This window comes from Eschrichtius robustus, chromosome 15 (genome assembly GCF_028021215.1).
Source record: "Eschrichtius robustus isolate mEscRob2 chromosome 15, mEscRob2.pri, whole genome shotgun sequence".
Lineage (NCBI taxonomy): Eukaryota > Metazoa > Chordata > Mammalia > Artiodactyla > Eschrichtiidae > Eschrichtius > Eschrichtius robustus.
Window position 1 is genome coordinate 18,690,900 of NC_090838.1, and position 20,007 is coordinate 18,710,906.

Genomic DNA, 20,007 nt, shown 5'->3' on the forward strand with positions numbered 1-20,007 from the left:
TTGTAACAGTAATGTAACACATAGAATGGTCAGAGGAACATGATTCAAGGATGAGATAACTTCCAAGAGAAGTATAAGAGTAATAGTGTCAAATTCTACAGAAAGTAAAAGTACAATGAAAAGTTAAGTCATCCCCACCTAACTGACTTTTTCTCTTAAACTCTAACCTTCTAAAATCAGGCAGAAAATTTTTCCAATTTACAGAAATGATTTTCTCCTTGAGTCTTAAGAGTTTCTTAAACCATACTCATCAGCTACCACAAATACTGAACACTATTGTACCATAAATCTTGTAAAAATAGGTAAAAGAAGTTGAAAATAATAAAACAGAGAAGAATTTACGCTGCCCTGGTTTTCAGGGAAGGCTTCCTGACCAGACCACAATTTGTCAGAAATCCAGAACCTGTACTTTAATGTAAAGACAAAAAGAATGTACCCAAGTACAGCATTAAAAAATGAAAATTTCAAGGAAATAAGTGAATTAGCAGACCAATAGATTAATTCAAGTCTTGATGATGGCCTCATATAAATTGTAAAAGTAGAAAATAAGAAATTGATTACAGAAAGCTGAATAACTAAAATATTAGTAATACCAGTATTCAAAATAAAGACTGGGCAGGTGTAAAAAGTGGTTTTTGTGTTTTAGGAGCTATGGAGGAAGGTGAGGGGACGGGAGGCATATGTTGATGGGAGAAATGTAACAGTGAATTCCAGTTTTGAAAATAAGGTTTAGAATTCTAGCCAGAAATCTAGGGAGATGTCTATCAGACTGTCGGAAATGCAGTTCTGAGATAGAGTGATGTGAGGACTAGAGATAGATATGAAATTGTAATAAAAGCGTCACAAGTAATAATATATAGAATAAAAAACAAGAGGGCAAAAGTCAAAACCTTTAAAAAAAGCCTACATTAAAGGGATAAGCAGGCTTCCCTGGTGGCGCAGTGGTTGAGAATCTGCCTGCCAATGCAGGGTACGCGGGTTCGAGCCCTGGTCTGGGAAGATTCCACGTGCCACGGAGCAACTGGGCCCGTGAGCCACAACTACTGAGCCCGCGCCTCTGGAGCCTGTGCTCCACAACAAGAGAGGCCACGATAGTGAGAGGCCTGCGCACCGCGATGAAGAGTGGTCCCCACTTGCCCCAACTAGAGAAAGCCCTTGCACAGAAACGAAGACCCAACACAGCCAAAACTAAATTAATTAATTAATTTTTTTTTTTTTAAAAAGGGATAAGCAGAAAGGATCTCATATAAACTAAAGAAAAATACAGTGTCTCACTCAAACAGGGGGAGTGGAAGTTGGTTCCAAAAAGACTAAACAATGGGGCTTCCCTGGTGGTGCAGTGGTTAAGAATCCGCCTGCCAATGCAAGGGACACAGGTTCGAGCCCTGGTCCGGGAAGACCCCACATTCCACGGAGCAGCTAGGCCTGTGTGCCACAACTACTGAGCCCACGTGCTGCAACTACTGAAGCCCATGCGCCCTAGAGCCTGTGCTCTGCAACAAGAGAAGCCACCGCAATGAGAAACCCGCACACCGCAAGAAAGAGTAGACCCTGGCTCACGGCAACTACAGAAAGCCCGGAAGACCCAACACAGCCAAAAGTGAATAAATTAAATAAATTAATTAAATTTAAAAAACAAAAAGACTAAACAGGATGAAAGCTGATAAACATGTAGATTGGTAATTAGGAGGTCACTGTAACTTCTTTTTTTTTTTTTTAAATTAATAGACTTTTACTTTTTTTTTTTTAAGTATTTGTTTATTTATTTATTTACGGCTGTGTTGGGTCTTCGTTTCTGTGCGAGGGCTTTCTCTAGTTGCGGCAAGCGGGGACCACTCTTCATCGCGGTGCGCGGGCCTCTCACTATCGCGGCCTCTCTTGTTGTGGAGCACAGGCTTCAGACGCGCAGGCTCAGTAATTGTGGCTCACGGGCCCAGCTGCTCCGCGGCACGTGGGATCTTCCCAGACCAGGGCTCGAACCCGTGTCCCTTGCATTGGCAGGCAGACTCTCAACCACTGCGCCACCAGTGAAGCCCAACACTGTAACTTCTGATAAGGCAATTTCTGCAAAATGCTGAGGTGGAAATCACTAAGTGAAGAACCCAGTGAGCGGTAAGAATGTACAGCTGATAAACTACAGAGCTACTCTTCTGTGTCAGAATTAAGAAGAATAAGATAATAGGCTTAAACAGGTTACAAAGTCAAAGAAGGCAGTGAAGGATTTTCTTTTTTAAAAAGAAGACCTGGATTCTTGTAAACAGAAGAAAAGGAACCACAGAAGAGAATAAAATACAATAAAATTTTAAAGAGGGTAATTCCCTGGCGGTCCATGGGTTAGAACTTGGCGCTCTCAATGCCGGGTTCGATCCCTGGTTGGGGAACTAAGATCCTACAAGCTACACAGCAAGGCCAAAAAAAAAAAAAAGAGCAAGATAACTGATGAGAAAAAGATCCTCAAGAGACAAGAAAAAACAGAATAGGAACTGCCAACAGGTTAGATCAGAAAGTATATGGGTGCAATCAATATTTTCCAATTTCCTTTATAAGACAGGCTTTTTTCTACCTTTCTTAAAAATAGGTACTCCTGTTTTCATGAGAGAGCTTAGAAGTTCAATTTCTTTTTCTTTCATTTGTAAAAAGAATTCACAGAGGCAGCAGTTACCATGACTTCAGGAAACAAAACTCACACTGCTGTTTATTTTCTTAGAGCCAGTACTATTCTACAAAGTCCTAAAACTTCAGGCACACAAAATGTCCTAAAATTTCCTCAAATATCCCAAGAGCAATGGCTTACTAGTTTAATATTTCTAAACAATCATCATGAAAGAATACAGAAAGGGAAAAAAATATATAGAAGTGAGCTGAGGAGTTGTAAAAAGATAAAAATAGCCTATTGTAGTTTAAACTGCATTTTTCTTCCTGGAAGATAATTCTTTCACCTGAAAATATTACATTACGTAAAATGACAAAGAGGGACTTCCCCGTGGCGCAGTGGTTAAGCATCCTCCTGGCAATGCAAGGGACATGGGTTCGAGCCGTGGTCAGGGAAGATCCCACATGCCACGGAGCAGCTAGGCCCGTGCACCACAACTACTGAGCTCACGTGCCGCAACTAATGAAGCCCGTGCGCCCTAGAGCCCGTGCTCCACAACAAGAGAAGTCACAGCAATGAGAAGCCCGTGCACCACAACAAAGAGTAGCCCCCACTCGCCGCAACTAGAGAAAGTCCACGTGCAGCAACGAAGACCCAAAGCAGCCAAAAATAAATATAAAAAAAAAATTTTTTTAATGACAAAGAGACAATGGGCATACTGAAAAATGCCACAGACTTAAGAGTTAGACAGAACCAGTCATATTGCAGCACTACCATTGTAATTCAAAAACTACTATTTACCTCATAAGATTGTTAGAACCAGGTGAAGAAGTATAAATAACAAATATTACACCTGCAGCCTGACAGTGGATAAAGTCTCAAGTAAGGATACTTGTTTGGCTTTCTAGTATTAAGATCCATTCCTTCCACAAACAAAATTTATTAACACCTGTTACTGTGTTAGATACTAAACATAATTGATGATTAAACACTCTGCCCTTCAAGAAACTTAAATCTTAACTCCTTAAATCGGCCAGTAAAAGGTATATAAAAACTTAACAGTGCTGAGAGTATTGGGGAGTGGGGTGCATACTGATTTAGCCTATTTATAGAACAATTTGGCAAAACCTATAAAAATTTAAAGTACAGTATACCTTTGACTCAGTATTTATTTCCACTTTGCCTAAAAGAGAAAGGTCATTTTATGTGACACTATTTATAATATTAAAAACAGGGAGACAACATAACTGTGTACCAATAGGGAAAAGTTAAAGTGATGGTGTAATGATACAACAAAATGTTAAAAAGCCAGCAAGAAGGACAGATATGAAAGAATGTACATGATACATAGTTAAGTAGAAAAATTAACTATCATAAATAGTATATAAGGTATGATTCTATTTCTGTTAAAAGTATAACATATAGGGAATTCCCTGGCAGTCCAGTGGTTAGGGCTCCATGCTTCCACTTCAGGGGCCAAGGGTTCGATCCCTGGTCGGGGGAACTAAGATCCTGAAAGTTGAGTGGTGCAGTCAAAAAAGATAATAGGGGCTTCCCTGGTGGCGCAGTGGTTGAGAATCTGCCTGCCAATGCAGGGGACACAGGTTCAAGCCCTGGTCTGGGAAGATCCCACGTGCCGCGGAGCAACTAGGCCCGTGAGCCACAACTAGTGAGTCTGCACGTCTGAAGCCTGTGCTCCACAACAAGAGAGGCCGCAATAGTGAGAGGCCCGCGCACCGCGATGAAGAGTGGCCCCCACTTGCCGCAACTAGACAGAAAGCCCTCGCACAGAAACGAAGACCCAACACAGCCAAAAGTAAATTAATTAATTAATTTTAAAAAAATTATTATTATTATATATATATATATATATATGCATACACACATATACACATATAAATAACCCATACATACATGTGCAATGGTCTGGAAAGACGTACACCAGCTTTAACAGTGATTATCCCTAGGAAGAACGAGCTAGAGGAATTAGGGGAGATGGGGAAAGTCCTTTTTTTTTTCTGTGCACTTCTATATTATTTGAAATACTGATTTCATAATTTTTAAATAAAAATATTTTGCCAAAGAGCTGAGGTTAAGAGTCTTGTGTACTCCTTTATCTTCAGTGTCTGGAACATCGAGTCACTCAATAGATATTAAAGAATTAAAGAAAGACACTTCCATTTCCAGTTGAACTGTTGCCTTTAAAATCATATGGTCTTGGGCAACTATCATTTCTCCTCAATTTTCCCATCTAATAAACTTGGAGACTTAAATAGAAGAGTAATAACGAAAAAATGAAAACTAAATTAAAATTTTAAATTAATTTAAAATACTTTCAAAATTTTAACATAGAAACCACCCCACACCAGTTTCTCTCCTGTTTGCACACATCTCTCAAAGAAGTTTCTCCTACTGTCTCTATATACACATTTTAAATTATTATAATGTGTCACTGATTAAGGAGGTATAGCTCCACACCAGGGCTTAGTTTTTTTTTTTTAAAAGTAGATTCCCTTAACTTGCACAATCAAGTACACAACTGGAACACTCACCTTAAGTGTGAGCACTGAAGTATGTTTTAGATAAAGGATGCAAGTTGTAAAGGAAATGAACTTTCATCAAGCAACCTCAAGGCTTTATCCCCTGACAAGTGGGCCACTTGACACACGGGTACCAAATAGTCAACAGAGGTCTGCAACAAGAAGCACCAAGTCTTGTTTACTCAAATAACTGTCAGTAAAGTTCTCCAGCAGGCCATCAAAAGTGCTTTAAAAGGTTTGCTTTATTATCGGTTTAGAGACAAAATTTTTCTAGGTGCCAACATCTGAATAAAATGAGTTCCAGAAGGAATGAAAAAGAGAGAGAATAGTTGAAGAAGTAATAATAATTTTAGATTACCATTAAGAAATAAATTTACCACAGTCAAATAGATGAAAAACCGCCGACTAAAAGATCTAAGATTGCCAAACAAGAGAGTGATGGAAAAACCCACGCCTAAAATACAGTAAAATTTATGGAAAAAAAGACCAAAAAATTCTACGAAGTTTCAAAAGAGAAAGAATACCTACAAAAGAATCCGACAAACATCAAACTTCAAGAGTAACACTGGAAAGAAGATGACAATAAAGTAATATTCTTAAAGTACTGGACCTAGAATTTTGTATCAAGCCAAGTTTTCATTTAAATTAAATGAATTAAATTAAATTCATTTAAATTAAATTAAAGAGCATAATGAAAATATTCTCAGGCATGTAATGCCTCAGAAAGTTTGTCACAGAAAGTCCCAGACTGAAAATATTCTTGGAGGGAGCATTCACAAAGAAGAGAAATAAATACAGAATAATAATGCAAGACATAAAAAGTAAGATAAACTGGTACCTTAGTGAAATTTATTGTTGTTGGAAAAAACTCCAACAAAAAGAAAAAGACAAAGTACTTATACCCATAAAAAAGTCAGAACAAAAATTCTAGACAATATAGGACAAGAAGGGAGGTGGAACATTACAAGAGTATGTTAAAGAGTATGTGGTTAGAGGAAATATAATTTTTTTAAGAAAAGATAAGAGTTAATAAACAGACATTTAGGTCTTAAGAGCAATCACACACACACACAAAAAGGCAAATACTTAACTTTAAAACCAGAAGATGCACAAACATTGTCTAGTGGACATATCTATAACACTGTACCGCCGATGGCAGAATTCACATTCTTTTCAAGTGTATGTAGAACAATTACCAAAACTAACCATAAACAGGGTGACAAAAATAAGTCAGAACAATTTCAAAAGATCAAAATCATATGGAAAACACAACACTGTAAATCAATTGTACTCCAATACAAATTAAAAAAAAAAAAAATCACATGGAATATGTTCTCTGAGCACAGGAGTATTAAACTGGAAGTAAATACCAAAAAGGTAATTAGAAAATAAACGCCCAACAATTTGGAAAAGTAAACAATATACTTTTAGATAAACAATAGATCAAAGAATAAAGCAAGAAGAAAATTAGAGGGACTTCCCTGGTGGTCCAGTGGTAAAGAATCCGCCTTGCAATGCAGAGGACACGGGTTCAATCCTTGATCAGGGAACTAAGATCCCACATGCCATGGGGCAACTAAGCCTGCGCACCACAACCACTGAGCTCGCGCGCCTCAACTACAGAGCCTGCGTGCCGCAAACTACAGAGCCCACCCGCCCAGTCTGCATGCCACGACTAGAGAAGAGAAAACCCAAAAGCCCCAACTAGAGAGAAGCCTGCGAGCCAAAACAAAAGATCCTGCATGCCTCAACGAAGATCCCACGTGCCACAACTAAGACCTGACACAGCCAAAAATAAATAAATAAATAAATAATAAATCTTTTTTAAAAAGGAAGAAAATTACAAACTATTCTAAAATTAAAAGTTTATGTAAAAAAATATATATGTATATGTATACCAGAAGAATCTGAACAGTAAAAAAATTAGGTAGAATCTTTTTTTTTTTTTTTCCAGCCACACCCCACGGCTTGCAGGATTTCAGTTCCCCGACTAGGGATTGAACCCAGGCCATGGCAGTGAAAGCCCAGAGTCCTAACCACTAGGACACCAGGGAACTCCCTAGATAGAATCTTAATAAGGGACAAAATTGGATATTTGAGTATCTGAACAATCAATAAATTCACACTGTAATATTTTTCCATCTCAATGTTTTCCATCATATATGTATACTTATATATACATATTTACATTTTTCTACATCTAATAGAATATATACATTTTTGCCAAGCACACAAAGAATGTTTACCGAAACTGACAATATATTAGGTCACCAAAAAAAGCATCAAATTCCACAAGAAAAATATGCAAACTATGCTATGTGAGAGCTGTTCCTTGCTCATGGACAACTTAATATGAAAGTGTCGATTCTCTGTAAATTAATCTAGGAATTCAAAAACATTCCCAATCAAAATTCTAGTTGGGGGAATTCCCTGGTGTTTCAGTGGTTAGGACTCCATATTTTCACTGCCGAGGGCCCGGGTTCAATCCCTAGTGGGAGAACAAAGATCCCACAAGCCACACAGAGCGGCCAAAATAAATAAACAAAATAAAAAATTAAATTAAATTTTTAAAATTTCTAAATCAAAATTCTATGGGACTTCCCCAATGGTCCAGTGGTAAAGAATCCGCCTTCTAATGCAGGGGACGCAGGTTCGATCCCTGGTCAGGGAACTAAGATCCCACATGCTGCGGGGCAACTAACCCCACGCACCACAACTACTGAGCTCCCGCGCCTCACTGAGAGAGCCTGCGTGCCGCAAACTACAGAGCCCATGCACCCTGGAGCCCACGCACCACAACTAGAGGGAAGCTCACACACAACAACTAGGGAGAAGCCCGCACGCTATAACAAAGAGCCCGCGTGCCACAACTAAGACCGGATGAAGGAAGGAAGGAAGGAAGGAAGAAAGGAGGGAGTGAGGGAGAGAAGAAAGAAAGAAAGAAAGGAAGGACGAAGGAAGGAAGGAAGGGAGGGAGGGAGGGAGGAAGGAAGGAAGGAAAATAAATAAAATAAGTGAATATTTTTTTTAAAAAGTCAAAATTCTAGTTGGATCTTTAAAGGAAGTCCATAATCTTAACTGGAAATATATACCAAAATCTTTGACTATCTAAGTCAACTTTGAAAAATAACAAAGAGGAAGAACTTGACTTTTAGGATATTAAGACATACCTCAAAACCACAGTCACAGAAACAGTATGATACTGCCGTAAGAATAAATAATAAACCAACAAAAAAGAATAGAGAGATCAAAGCAGAATATACATGGGAACTAGGTACATTATAAAGTGGCGCTACAAAGGATAGGTTGTCTAGTAGAATGAATAAAATAAATCAAAGACCTAAACAGGAAAAGTAAAACTGCATGTGTGTACAGCATCACAACATAAAAAGTATCCCTTACTATGGGACAAAAAAGGTTAAAAGCCACTGATCTATACTACTCTTGGAAAACATGACAAAAATAGCAACTCCAGCAGAAAACAAAAATATTAACAAGCATTTTAAAGATGAAGAAATTTTTTTAAAAATTACTATAGACAGGGACTTCCCTGGTGGCACAGTGGTTAAGAATCCGCCTTCCAATGCATGGGACTCGGGTTCGATCCCTGGTCAGGGAACTAGATCCCACATGCATGCTGCAACTAAGAGTTCGCATGCCACAACTAAGGAGCCCACCGGCCACAACTAAGGAGCCCACATGCCGCAACTAAGGAGCCTGCCGGCCGCAACTAAGACCCAACACAGCCAAAATAAAATAAATTAAAAAAAAAATTACTAGGACATAAAGAGTTGCCCATTCTCATTGATAATCAAAGAAAAGCAATTAAAAAGCTATATTGACAAATACTGGCAGGGGTGTAGGGATATAGGAACTCCTCTGCACTACTCCAAAAATGGAGACCAGAACAACAAATCTAGAGATAATATTTAAGTACACGTATACTCTATTCCACTTCTGGGTATTGAATTGCAGTATGTAACATACAAGGAGTGCAACTGCACAAGTCCAGGGGGAGCCAGTAACACAGACTATACTGTGAATGGTGCCTCCTTGACTTTTGCAACATGGCAGCTCTGTAACAATGAACCAAAGAGACAAAATGTTTGTCCACATGGCACTTAACACTTTAACGTAGTAGCTGGTTGATAAATATTTATTGATTGAATGAAAGAACAAAGGAATAAGCAAGTCTCACTACCAAAAGTTAAACTTAATGACTTCCAAGTTCCTACCTGGCAAGATTAGAGAACATTTCATTCTAAGGGTATCTGAAGCACCACTGTTTCAGAGATCCCAATTTGGGTCCTAGAATACAGATAGAAACTAATAACGCTAAACATGTTTAATCAATAGTATGTATCATCATATATAAATATACCATATAATGTCTTTTCAACAGGTTTAAAGTATGAAACATTTTTTACAAATGGAAAACACTTATCTACCCCAGAGATAAACAGATTCCTAGAGCATAAAATAAATGTACACACTGATAAATCAGTATCCCCAAGTAGAGGGAAAGATGGCAGCACAAGTACACTGGAGATCACAAGGCCTCAGACTTAGTTTTTTTATAGGGATTTTTTTCCCAAGCCATCTTTAAAATACTGGGAAGCAAAAATATTGCCAAAGAGTGGTCTCTACGTGATATGCCTGCTCCTCTCCCTACACGCACCCCCTGAAATCAGGCAGCAAGCAATTACTGAAAAATCACTGTCCTATATTTCATATCCCTATAGGCTACTACTGTTCATACTTCCAGTCTCAATACTAGACACCACAACTCCAGATATTCTAGTAAAAATCTGTCTATACACAGTGCGTACAGTATTTTCTGACTGTACAATGGCATCCTTCTTCACTTTTTCAGATATTTTTGAAAACTGAATGAACAGTGTCAAAGAGTAGTGATAAATACAGATGAGACAATAAGGTAAACACATGGAAAAGACAGAACTAGATTTAAATATTACCCTACTACTTATGCCTATTTGGCCTTCTACAGGCCGCTTAACCTCTTCAGCAATTCCATTTCCTCAGCTGTAAAATGGGGATACCATCACCTGCCTCATGGGGTTGTTGCAGGGATTAAATGAGACAGCATTAAACACCGGGTATGAGATGCTAAATAAACCTTAGTTTACTCCTCTCCTCATTAGGCTACCACCAAATGGGCCAAATTGTTGGGCAAGTTGCAACATGTAAATATAGCAAAAGTGAAGACTGCCAATATGAAAATAATTTCAAATGAGGCTACTTTCCATTCATTCGCTCAAAAACTATTTATTGGGAATCCCTGGTGGTCCAGTGGTTAGGACTTGGCGCTTTCACTACAGTGGCCCAGCTTCAATCCCTGGTCGGGCAACTAAGATCCCGCAAGCTGAGTGGCACAGGCGTTGGGGGGGACTATTTATTGAGCACTATGTCTGGAAGGCACTGTTGCAGAAACTTAGGATATAGCTGTGAACGTGACAATCCCTATCCTTAAAGTACATCAAAGAATTCCACTCAAAACAGTGAGTAGGGCTTCCCTGGTGGCGCAGTGGTTGAGAATCTGCCTGCCAATGCAGGGGACATGGGTTCGAGCCCTGGTCTGGGAAGATCCCACGTGCCGCAGAGCAACTAGGCCCGTGAGCCACAACTACTGAGCCTGCGCGTCTGGAGCTTGCGCTCCGCAACGAGAGAGGCCGCGACAGTGAGAGGCCCGCGCACGGCGATGAAGAGTGGCCCCCGCTCGCCGCAACTAGAGAAAGCCCTCGCACAGAAACTTAGACCCAACATAGCCAAAAATAAATTAATTAATTAATTAATTAATTTTTTTTTAAAAAGTTAGTAAAGGATTAGAACTCTTTTTTTTTTTTAATATTTATTTGTTTGCACCAGGTCTTATTTGTTTATTTTTATATTCACTTTTGGCTGTGTTGGGTCTTCCCTTCTGTGCGAGGGCTTTCTTCAGTTGCGGCAAGCGGGGGCCACTCATCATCGCGGTGCGCGGGCCTCTTCACTATCGCGGCCTCTCTCGTTGCGGAGCACAGGCTCCAGACGCGCAGGCTCAGCAGCCGTGGCTCACGGGCCCAGTCGCTCCGCGGCATGTGGGATCCTCCCAGACCAGGGCTCGAACCCGTGTCCCCTGCACTAGCAGGCAGACTCTCAACCACTGCGTCACCAGGGAAGCCCCAGGATTAGAACTCTTATCGCACTGAGTATCCATGTCATCTGGCCCCTATCTTGAACTGATTTATCCTGTTAATAATTTCTCATGTGTATACCGTGTGCATACTTAGAGCTCTGAAGGTAGGGGCTACGGTTTATTTACCCCCTATTCTCAGAGTCCAATCAACACAATTTTCACATACTAGATCGGCTCCTTAATATGCTATTCATTCATTTAACAAGTATCAATATTTATTAAGCATCTTCTATATGCCAGATGATGCACTAGGCCCTGGGAATGCAGCAGTCGGGAAGAAAATAAGATATAGTGCCTGGTCCCAGGGAGCTTACAGCCTACTCTAATAGAAGAGTCTAGGAGAGAAAGACTTTAACCTAAGATATATATTCTACCTCCAGATAAAACTACAATAACAATCTAAAAATGAAAAAAAAAAAAAATCTTATACCAAAATACAGTTCAAAAGCATCTGAAGTTCAGAATCTTACAGCATATACTCAAAGTATCTAAAAGCTAATACAAATCACAGCGTATTAATTTTAACAGATAACTTTTCTATTGTTTGATATAAGCCACACACAATACTTACCTCTCTAAAAACTGTCTAGCTCATACTTAAAGTTAACACATTTTACATATGGTTTTTTCCCCCTAACTCTGTACTTCCATAGAACTTTTTATCCAAAATTCCATCTGCTTTTTACTCAACTCATTTTTCACAAAATCCTCCCCCAGCACAGAGACATAACAGAAATATAAAATATTCCTAGTACAAGATCAAAAACCCAAATATCAAGAAATCAAACTTCATTATGTATGTCCAAAAAGAAATACCAAATACATAATTCAAAGTAATGCAGCACTTTTCTGAAGTGGAACCTTAAAGAGACAGGATCACTCCCCATTCAGGTGCAGACAGTGGTTGGGCTCCTTAGTTCTCTTACCAAGTGTTAATCCTACCACCTGTCCACCTAGCTTTCAGAGGTTACAGGTTTATCTATAATTAGGTATTTAGAAGACATGCAATCAAGGATGTATCCAAGGAGGGTTAAAAAGATTATTTGCCAGGGAAAATGATTTAAGGAATTAATACGCATTCACTTCTACAAGTGTAAATTTCATCCTTGACCTAAAAAACTGCAAGTTTGTATATTTGGACTACAGAAATGGCCAAAAACTGAATTTTTTTTTCACATTTCCTTTTTTTTTTGACATTTTAATTTTTTTTATTTTATCTTTTTTTAACATCTTTATTGGAGCATAATTACTTTACAATGTTGTGTTAGTTTCTGCTGTATAACAAAGTGAATCAGCTATGAATTCTTTAAAGTTGCATTTTCAGTTGGATACCGGAGATAATCCTGTGAACTCTATAGCTGCTTTGGTTCAAAACTGTGACAGGGTAATTGTTTTACCACATTACTCAGTATCACCTATACGGTGCTCCATAAGAATTTTTTTTTTTGAAGGTAAGATTTTTTTTTTAATAAATTTATTTTATTTATTTTATTTTTGGCTGCGTTGGGTCTTCGTTGCTGCACGAAAGCTTTCTCTAGTGGGGCGGGTGGAGGCTACTCTTCGTTGCGGTGCGCGGGCTTCTCACTGCGGTGGCTTCTCTTGTGGAGCACGGGCTCTAGGCGCGCGGGCTTCAGTAGTTGTGGCTCACGGGCTTAGATGCTTCGCGGCATGTGGGATCTTCCTGGACCAGGGCTCGAAACCGTGTCCCCTGCATTGGCAGGCAGATTCTTAACCACTGTGCCACCAGGGAAGCCCCATATATGAATTTGATATAAGGAAAAACTTGGTCTACTCTGAGGAACTTGTATTTTTCCCTACTCATCTGAGAGTTACATACATGGTTACATTTCCCTCTCAGACTTCTTTTCCATGTTTAACCCTCAATTTCCACCACTCTGCTTCTGTTACATTGGCAAACGAATGAATGTTGGAAAAGAATAAGTATAGAATGATAAAAGAGCATATTAAAGAAAGATTGAGAGGTTATTTTCTAAAAATAAAATCAAACAAATTGGGCTTCCCTGGTGGCGCAGTAGTTGAGAGTCTGCCTGCCGATGCAGGGGACACGGGTTCGAGCCCTGGTCTGGGAAGATCCCACATGCCGCGGAGCCACAAACTACTGAGCCTGCGCGTCTGGAGCCGTGCTTCGCAACGAGAGGCCGCGACAGTGACAGGCCCGCGCACCGCGATGAAGAGTGGTCCCCGCTCGCCGCGACTAGAGAAAGCCCTCGCACAGAAATGAAGACCCAGCACAGTCAAAAATAAATAAATAAATAAAATTAAAAAAAAAAAATCAAACAAATTTACCTATAAAGTTACTTAAAATATGTATTTTGATTCTCTCAACTAAGATGTGGATTCAAAAAGCTCAAAAAACACAAAAAGCTAGTAACAAGCCAAAAGTACCAACAAACAGGCCTAAAAGAGGTAGAAAAAGAGTTGAAATATTTTCAGACTGCTTTCCAATTCTGTGGCTACAGTATTAGTTTGCTGAGAGTGACTCTTAGGTGTGGCAAATAAATGCTAATTACTGACGTTTAGATTAACCTAAAAGAGATTAAGTTTTATACATGTTAAACAAAAACGCCAAGTATCAATATATAGCAGTAATTATTATACAACTAACTACAGAGCACAAGTCAACTTGACATTAAAGAAGTACAGGCGCAAAAAAATCATTCCAATAACCTACAGAATGTATCATGTGTGTATTTCCCCACCCTATTTTCCCTTTTGGGGGAAAAGCAAAGCTATGACAGATCGTGGTCCTAAGGCTTTTTAGAGCAAATAAAATGTCTCTAGACACAGTGGGTGAAATAGCCTAAAAAGAGTCAGGGCCGAGGCGGGGTGTGGAAATCAGCATCAACTGTAAAGTGAAGAATATCACACAAAAATTGAAAAAGGGGAACCTCTTCAATTTATATCGTATCAAGAGGAATACATTTCTTCCTACAAAAATAAGTCCCCTAAAGCAACGGCATGAGCAACCCCATTTTCCACCAAATAAGTCTTTACAGATGACAGCAAATTTCTAAGACACCACAGACACAGAGGGTGTCTTTAGGTACACCAGAAAGGGTGAACCAGGAGGGCTAAATTCTTGTAACATAAAACAAACTTGAAAGGAAGAGCTTACCAAACTCAAATCAACCCATTTCAGAAATATACAACAAGGAAATATACAGCCGGCTTCATAAATATACATCAACTTAAATTCAGAATTGTAACTTATCTTCTTCTAAAGGACCAATCACAACATAGGGTTAGTAAATTTCTCGGAGAAAGCAATTAGATCATTCCATCATCTACTAGGGTCAGAACACAAACCTTCTTAAAACTGAAAAACAAATGTTTCAAAGTAAATTTCCACTGGCCTGTTGTTCATGGTCTTTCAATACATTTTAAAAAGATCTTTGAAACAAAGTTTCATTAGTATCCTTCTAGAAAGAGCTCTAATATCTTTCATTCTTCTAGCAATCGAAAAGCTACCGCATGTTCATTTCTACATTAGATTATTGATTCCTTGCCTTTTAACATCTCCATAACAGCTGCTTGACAAATTACCTCACTTTATTCCTCAGGGGGTAAGGACAGCATAATATCCATGAATTCAAAAATGGGACCACAAAATGATCAGTGACAGATGAGCTAATTGATTCACATAAAAGAGACACTGCTCTAAGCCTGCTAGGCATTCATAGCATTATACAACTAAATGCTTACACTCTAAATATTTTATTTGTCCTTAAGGATACAGGACAAACCTTTCTTAAATTACTTTTATTTTAAAATATATGTTAGCTTCAGGAAGTCAGTAAGCTTGTACATGTTTGCAATAATTTCTACAGAAAGTCTAGTTTTCAGAATAATTATTCTGAATAGTTTGCACAACTTTCAGATTTAGCTTTCTTATTTCAACCTAAGAGAGCTATAAGCTCCAAGATAAGTCTACTCATAAAGCAATTTTTAAAATATTTTCCAGATTTTTAGCAAAATAAAGGCCAATTATATTTTCAAAGATACAACATATTTCAGAGAAGTACAGTAAAATGTCTATTGTATTTGCCTTGGTTCATTCTCATTAGTGTCAGAACAGTATGAGATACAGAGAAAAAAATACACGCAAACATAATCTTGTAGACCCCTACAGAAAATGAAATATTGCTTTCCTCCCCTAAGAATAACAAAATGGTGTGGATTTAAAGGAGTATGTTAAATGAACAATTTCCAGTCAAATTATTCTTAGAAAATTAGCCTCTCTCTAGACAGAAGCAACACTCTCTTTTCTGAATTCATAACCAATCTCGTAACACAACCTTATCAATTCCTTTAAAGTGATAAAACATACGTGCTAGCTTAGAGCCTTACCCTGTAATAAATTTCAAGATCTACCACTTTAAAAAAAAAAAATACTAAATCATCACCGGTCTTCTTCAAATGTCACTTTCGCAGTAGTAGGACGATGGTGTTAAGTCACCTTTTATAAACTATTCCCAAAGCAAAAATGGAGACATCCAAGACACCAAACAATTTGGAGATGATAGTGCCTACTATCAATAATATTCGACACGTTTCTTTCGACGTGCCGCTTTTGTGACCTGAAGGCTCTACTAGAAAGCTCTACCGAGTCCCTAATAGAATCCTGGTTATCTGGCTGGCTGATTCTCCAGCTAAACATCACTTTTGATCGCTCCTGCCTGGAGAGGCGATAGTGTTGATTTTGTTTTTAAAGTTGGTGTCAGAGCAGCTCCAAACTTTTTTCACCATCCCTGCCTGGCTGCCAACTGGAGCTCTCCGTTCACTTCCTCACAAACTTGAACCACCCCCAAACAGTTTGAGAGTAAGCTGGAGTTAGACACCGGCAGGAGCTCACACACTTACAGGAAGGGTTTGACACCGCATAAAACTTTCACTTCTCCTCTCCAACCCTTCCACCCGGGAACTCTGGCCCTTCGCTCTTGCTCCCCTAGAATTCCCCTCTCAGGCAGGACACGGACACGGAAAGCAGGCTGTTCTAATGTCCCCGAAAAGACACCCCCCCACCCCTTAGCCCTCTCCCCTGGACTCAAGTCCTGTTCTTTACACAAAAGAGCGGGGCCAGCAAAGCTGTCGTGGCCCTACCTAGCCGGCTGCCATCCTCCAACGCACCCGCAGACCCGGTCTCCGGCCGCCCGAGCGGTCTCCACTGGAGGCTTGTTGCCCCAACCCGGCCAGACAAAGCCCCAGCGGCCGGGCCGACTCGCAAGCCTCCGGACTCGGGCTGCCGCGCTCTTACCCGGGCCTCATCCAGAGCGACGCCGGCGCCGCCGCTTCCCCCGGCCTTGGCGGCGGGGCAGCTGGCAGCGCGGGTCTTGGAGGAGCGGGTCCGAGAGGAGATGAAATGGCTGCTGCCTCCGGTCGCCCCAGGCTCTACTCCGGCCCCAGGCCCAGGCCCGGGCCCAGGCGACTTAGATCCGAGAAGGCGCAGAGAGCTCTTCCGGGTGTTCACCATGGTCCAGCCAGGAGGACGGGGTCCACGCCGCGCTCGCGGCGCCTGCCGCGCCGGGGAGAGCCGAGGAAGGCCGGCCCGCCGGCCGGGCAGTCAGGGCTAGTGGAGCCGGGCCGGGAAAGACAAGACGACCGGGACTCTGCGCAGCGCAGACGAGGACAGGCGAGGGTAGGGCAGAGGAAGGGAAGTCGGCGTGCGAAGGCAGGTAGCGGGAGACGGGAGCGATGCTCCAGGACGAGAGCTCAGACCCTCCGCCGGCTTCGACCTACTCAGCGGGAGCCGAGCGGAGCCGCCATTTCTGCCCCTTTCTCTCCCGTTCTCGCTCTCGAGCTCCGTGCGTCAGGGCTCCAGCGCCGCAGGGCCGACGAGACCTCTTCCGACTTGGCCGCTGCGGGGCGCTGCAAGGCCGGCCAGCCCTTCCCTTGCCGGCTCTCCCTCCTCTTCCCCCGCCCCTCCAGTAGGCCCCGCCCAACGGCGCGCCGTCAGCGCTCGGCGGCCACGGAAGGGACGCTCTGGGCTGTTTCAGCTCTATGGTTTCCAGGTCTGGCTGCCTCCTAGAAGTGGGGGGACGGGAAAAACCAGAATGCGCGCGGTACTAGCTAGCGAGCTGGAGTCGGTCGTGGAGTATTCGTAGCCTGCCAGGCCTGACTACCCCCGCACCCCCAGCATCATCCCAGGTGGCCTCGATGGAGCGAGGAACGACCCGAAAAGGCAGGGGATGGAGGGGGACCGGTGAAGACGAGGGCGCGGTGACCTAAGTTGGAATCCCAGGGATACCCAAGGCAAGACACTGAACTTGAGTTGTACTTTTAACGGCTGTAAAAATGTGAATGATAACTGAGATAAAATATATCTGTGCCGTATCTGGCACACGATAAGCTTAAGAAAGAGCAAACGCTAGAACCCTGCCTCTTTAAACAAAGCAAGGCACTGCCGATTTCTATAACCTTAGCCAGACCTAAGGCGTAGTCACGAAGAGTGAATTCTTCGTACTAAAGCCTCCTTTTAGCACTGCTGCCCCGCCCGCGCAAGCATTAAGAATACAAAAAGCTGAATACAAAGATATAAAATGTGTGATTTAACTTTCAAAGAAAAAGATTAAGGGACGCAATTAATATGAAAAGCTATGATGTAAGTAGAATTATGTTCATTTCCAAAAATTGCCTAAGAAAAGTTGAAGACTCAAGAAAAGTCCTGTAAAAATAAACAAGCTGCATCAAAATTAGAAATTCCAGCCATCCAAGCTCCCAGTTGGTCAACAAAACTGCATAATGCAATGGGAATGGAAATAGTTTTTCTCTTGGGGAATCAGAATAGATTGCAGGAAAGCAGACAAGTCCCTCTTACACTAACTTGCATACCACACCCTCCCCAGAACACTTCACCCACAATTTAAAACCGGCCTCTTTGGGTGTGGAGACCTCATAATGGAAGACCTGAGTTTTCCTGTGTCAATTACCTATGAGATCATTGAACAGGATAAACAATTTCATTTCCTGCAGAGAGAGGCTGGCTTTAAGTAATATTTGAAGTGTCCTGAAGAGGTGTATGGTATGCAAATTAGCACACAAAGGACTTGTGTGCTTTCTTCCTTTGTTTCTGTGTTTGTATTTGTAGTCCTAAATTGAGAAAGCCAGATTGTTATTCAGGTTATGATAACCTATACCATTTACTAACACCAAATGTTTATTCTAACCCCAATTGCTGTTAGATACTCTTGTCAGGCCAGGAAATGGAGATTTTTTGAAAACAACATAGTTCTGGCCCTCAAAGAGGTCACAGACAAGGAGGGAATGGAGACAGGCAAGGAACCAGTAAGCTGCAGAACAATGTGATTAGAAAGAATAAGCCAGAGGGACTTCCCTGGCCGTCCAGTGGCTAAGACTCCCAGCCCCCAATGCAGGGGGCACAGGTTCAATCCCTGGTTGGGGAACTAATATTCCCACATGCTGTGCCAGCCAAACAAAAGAAAGAAAGAAAGAGAGGGAAGAAGGAAGGAAGGAAAGAAAGAATGAGGCAGAGACCTCTAATTCAAGCAGGGAGCTTCTGAGAGGTGATGACTCCTGAGATGCATCTTGAACCACGAAATGGAGAAAGGAAACATGGACAAAAGAAAGGAAAGCTTGAAAAAGATACAAAAGAGTTGCTTGTTTTACACAGTATGACCTGAAGAAAATAACTGAAAAAATCAATTAAAATCGTTTTTAAACTTTACTTAAAACTATATGAGGGCTTCCCTGGTGGCGCAGTGGTTAAGAATCCGCCTACAATGCAGGGGACATGGGTTGAACCCTGGTCCGAGAAGAACCCACATGCCGCAGAGTAGCTAAGCCCATGAGCCACAGCTACTGAGCCCGTGTGCCACAACTACTGAAGCCCGTGCACCTAGAGCTCTTGCTCCACAACAAGAGAAGCAACCCCAGTGAGAAGCCCGCGCACTGCAACGAAGAGTAGCCCCTGCTCACCGCAACTAGAGAAAGCCCACGCACAGCCACGAAGGCCCAACGCAGCCAAAAATAAATAAAATAAATAAATTTTTTAAAAAAACTGTATGAGCTGGCAAGATACTAAGGAATACTTAGACCAAAAACTAAGTCACAGCAGGAACCCAGAAAAGCAAGCAAAGCTCTAAAGACAGCTTTCACTTTCAGTACATTTGCTCAACTCCAGTGAATTTGATCTTCTATTTCCTCTGCCTACAGGAGATAGGAAAGACAGAAGACAAAGTCCAGAACCTACTCAAGTTACAGAGTCTAATGTAATAACCCTGCAAAATCCTGGTACAAAAAGGATACACCTAAATATAAGGGTGAATTAGAAATCAACCAACTGGGACTTCCCTGGTGGCACAGTGGTAAAGAATCCGCCTGCCATTGCAGGGGACATGGGTTCGAGCCCTAGTCCGGGAAGACCCCACGTGCTGCAGAGCAACTAAGCCCATGCACCACAACTACTAAGCCTGAGCTCTAGGGCCCATGCACCACAACTATTGAGCCCACGTGCCACAACTACTGAAGCCCATGCGCCTAGAGCCCGTGCTCCGTGACAAGAGAAGCCAGCACAGTACGAAGCCCGCACACTGCAACAAAGAGTAGCCCCTGCTCGCTGCAACTAGAGAAAGTCCACGTGCAGCAACAAAGACCCAATGCAGCCAAAAATAAATATAAATTTATAAAAAAAAAAGAAATCAACC

General features: G+C 41.3%; 1 protein-coding gene across 2 annotated transcripts in view; it reads right to left on the reverse strand.

Moving 5' to 3' along the window:
- ATAD2B (ATPase family AAA domain containing 2B) overlaps positions 1-17,124 on the reverse strand; it is a 155,322-nt gene extending 138,198 nt beyond the window's left edge. For both annotated transcript variants that reach the window (XM_068564720.1, XM_068564719.1), the window contains exon 1: positions 16,602-17,124. In XM_068564720.1, coding sequence (XP_068420821.1) covers positions 16,602-16,817 — 216 coding nt within the window. In that variant the 5' untranslated portion in view covers positions 16,818-17,124. The remainder of the gene's footprint in view (positions 1-16,601) is intronic.
- Between the last annotated feature and the right edge of the window lie 2,883 nt (positions 17,125-20,007).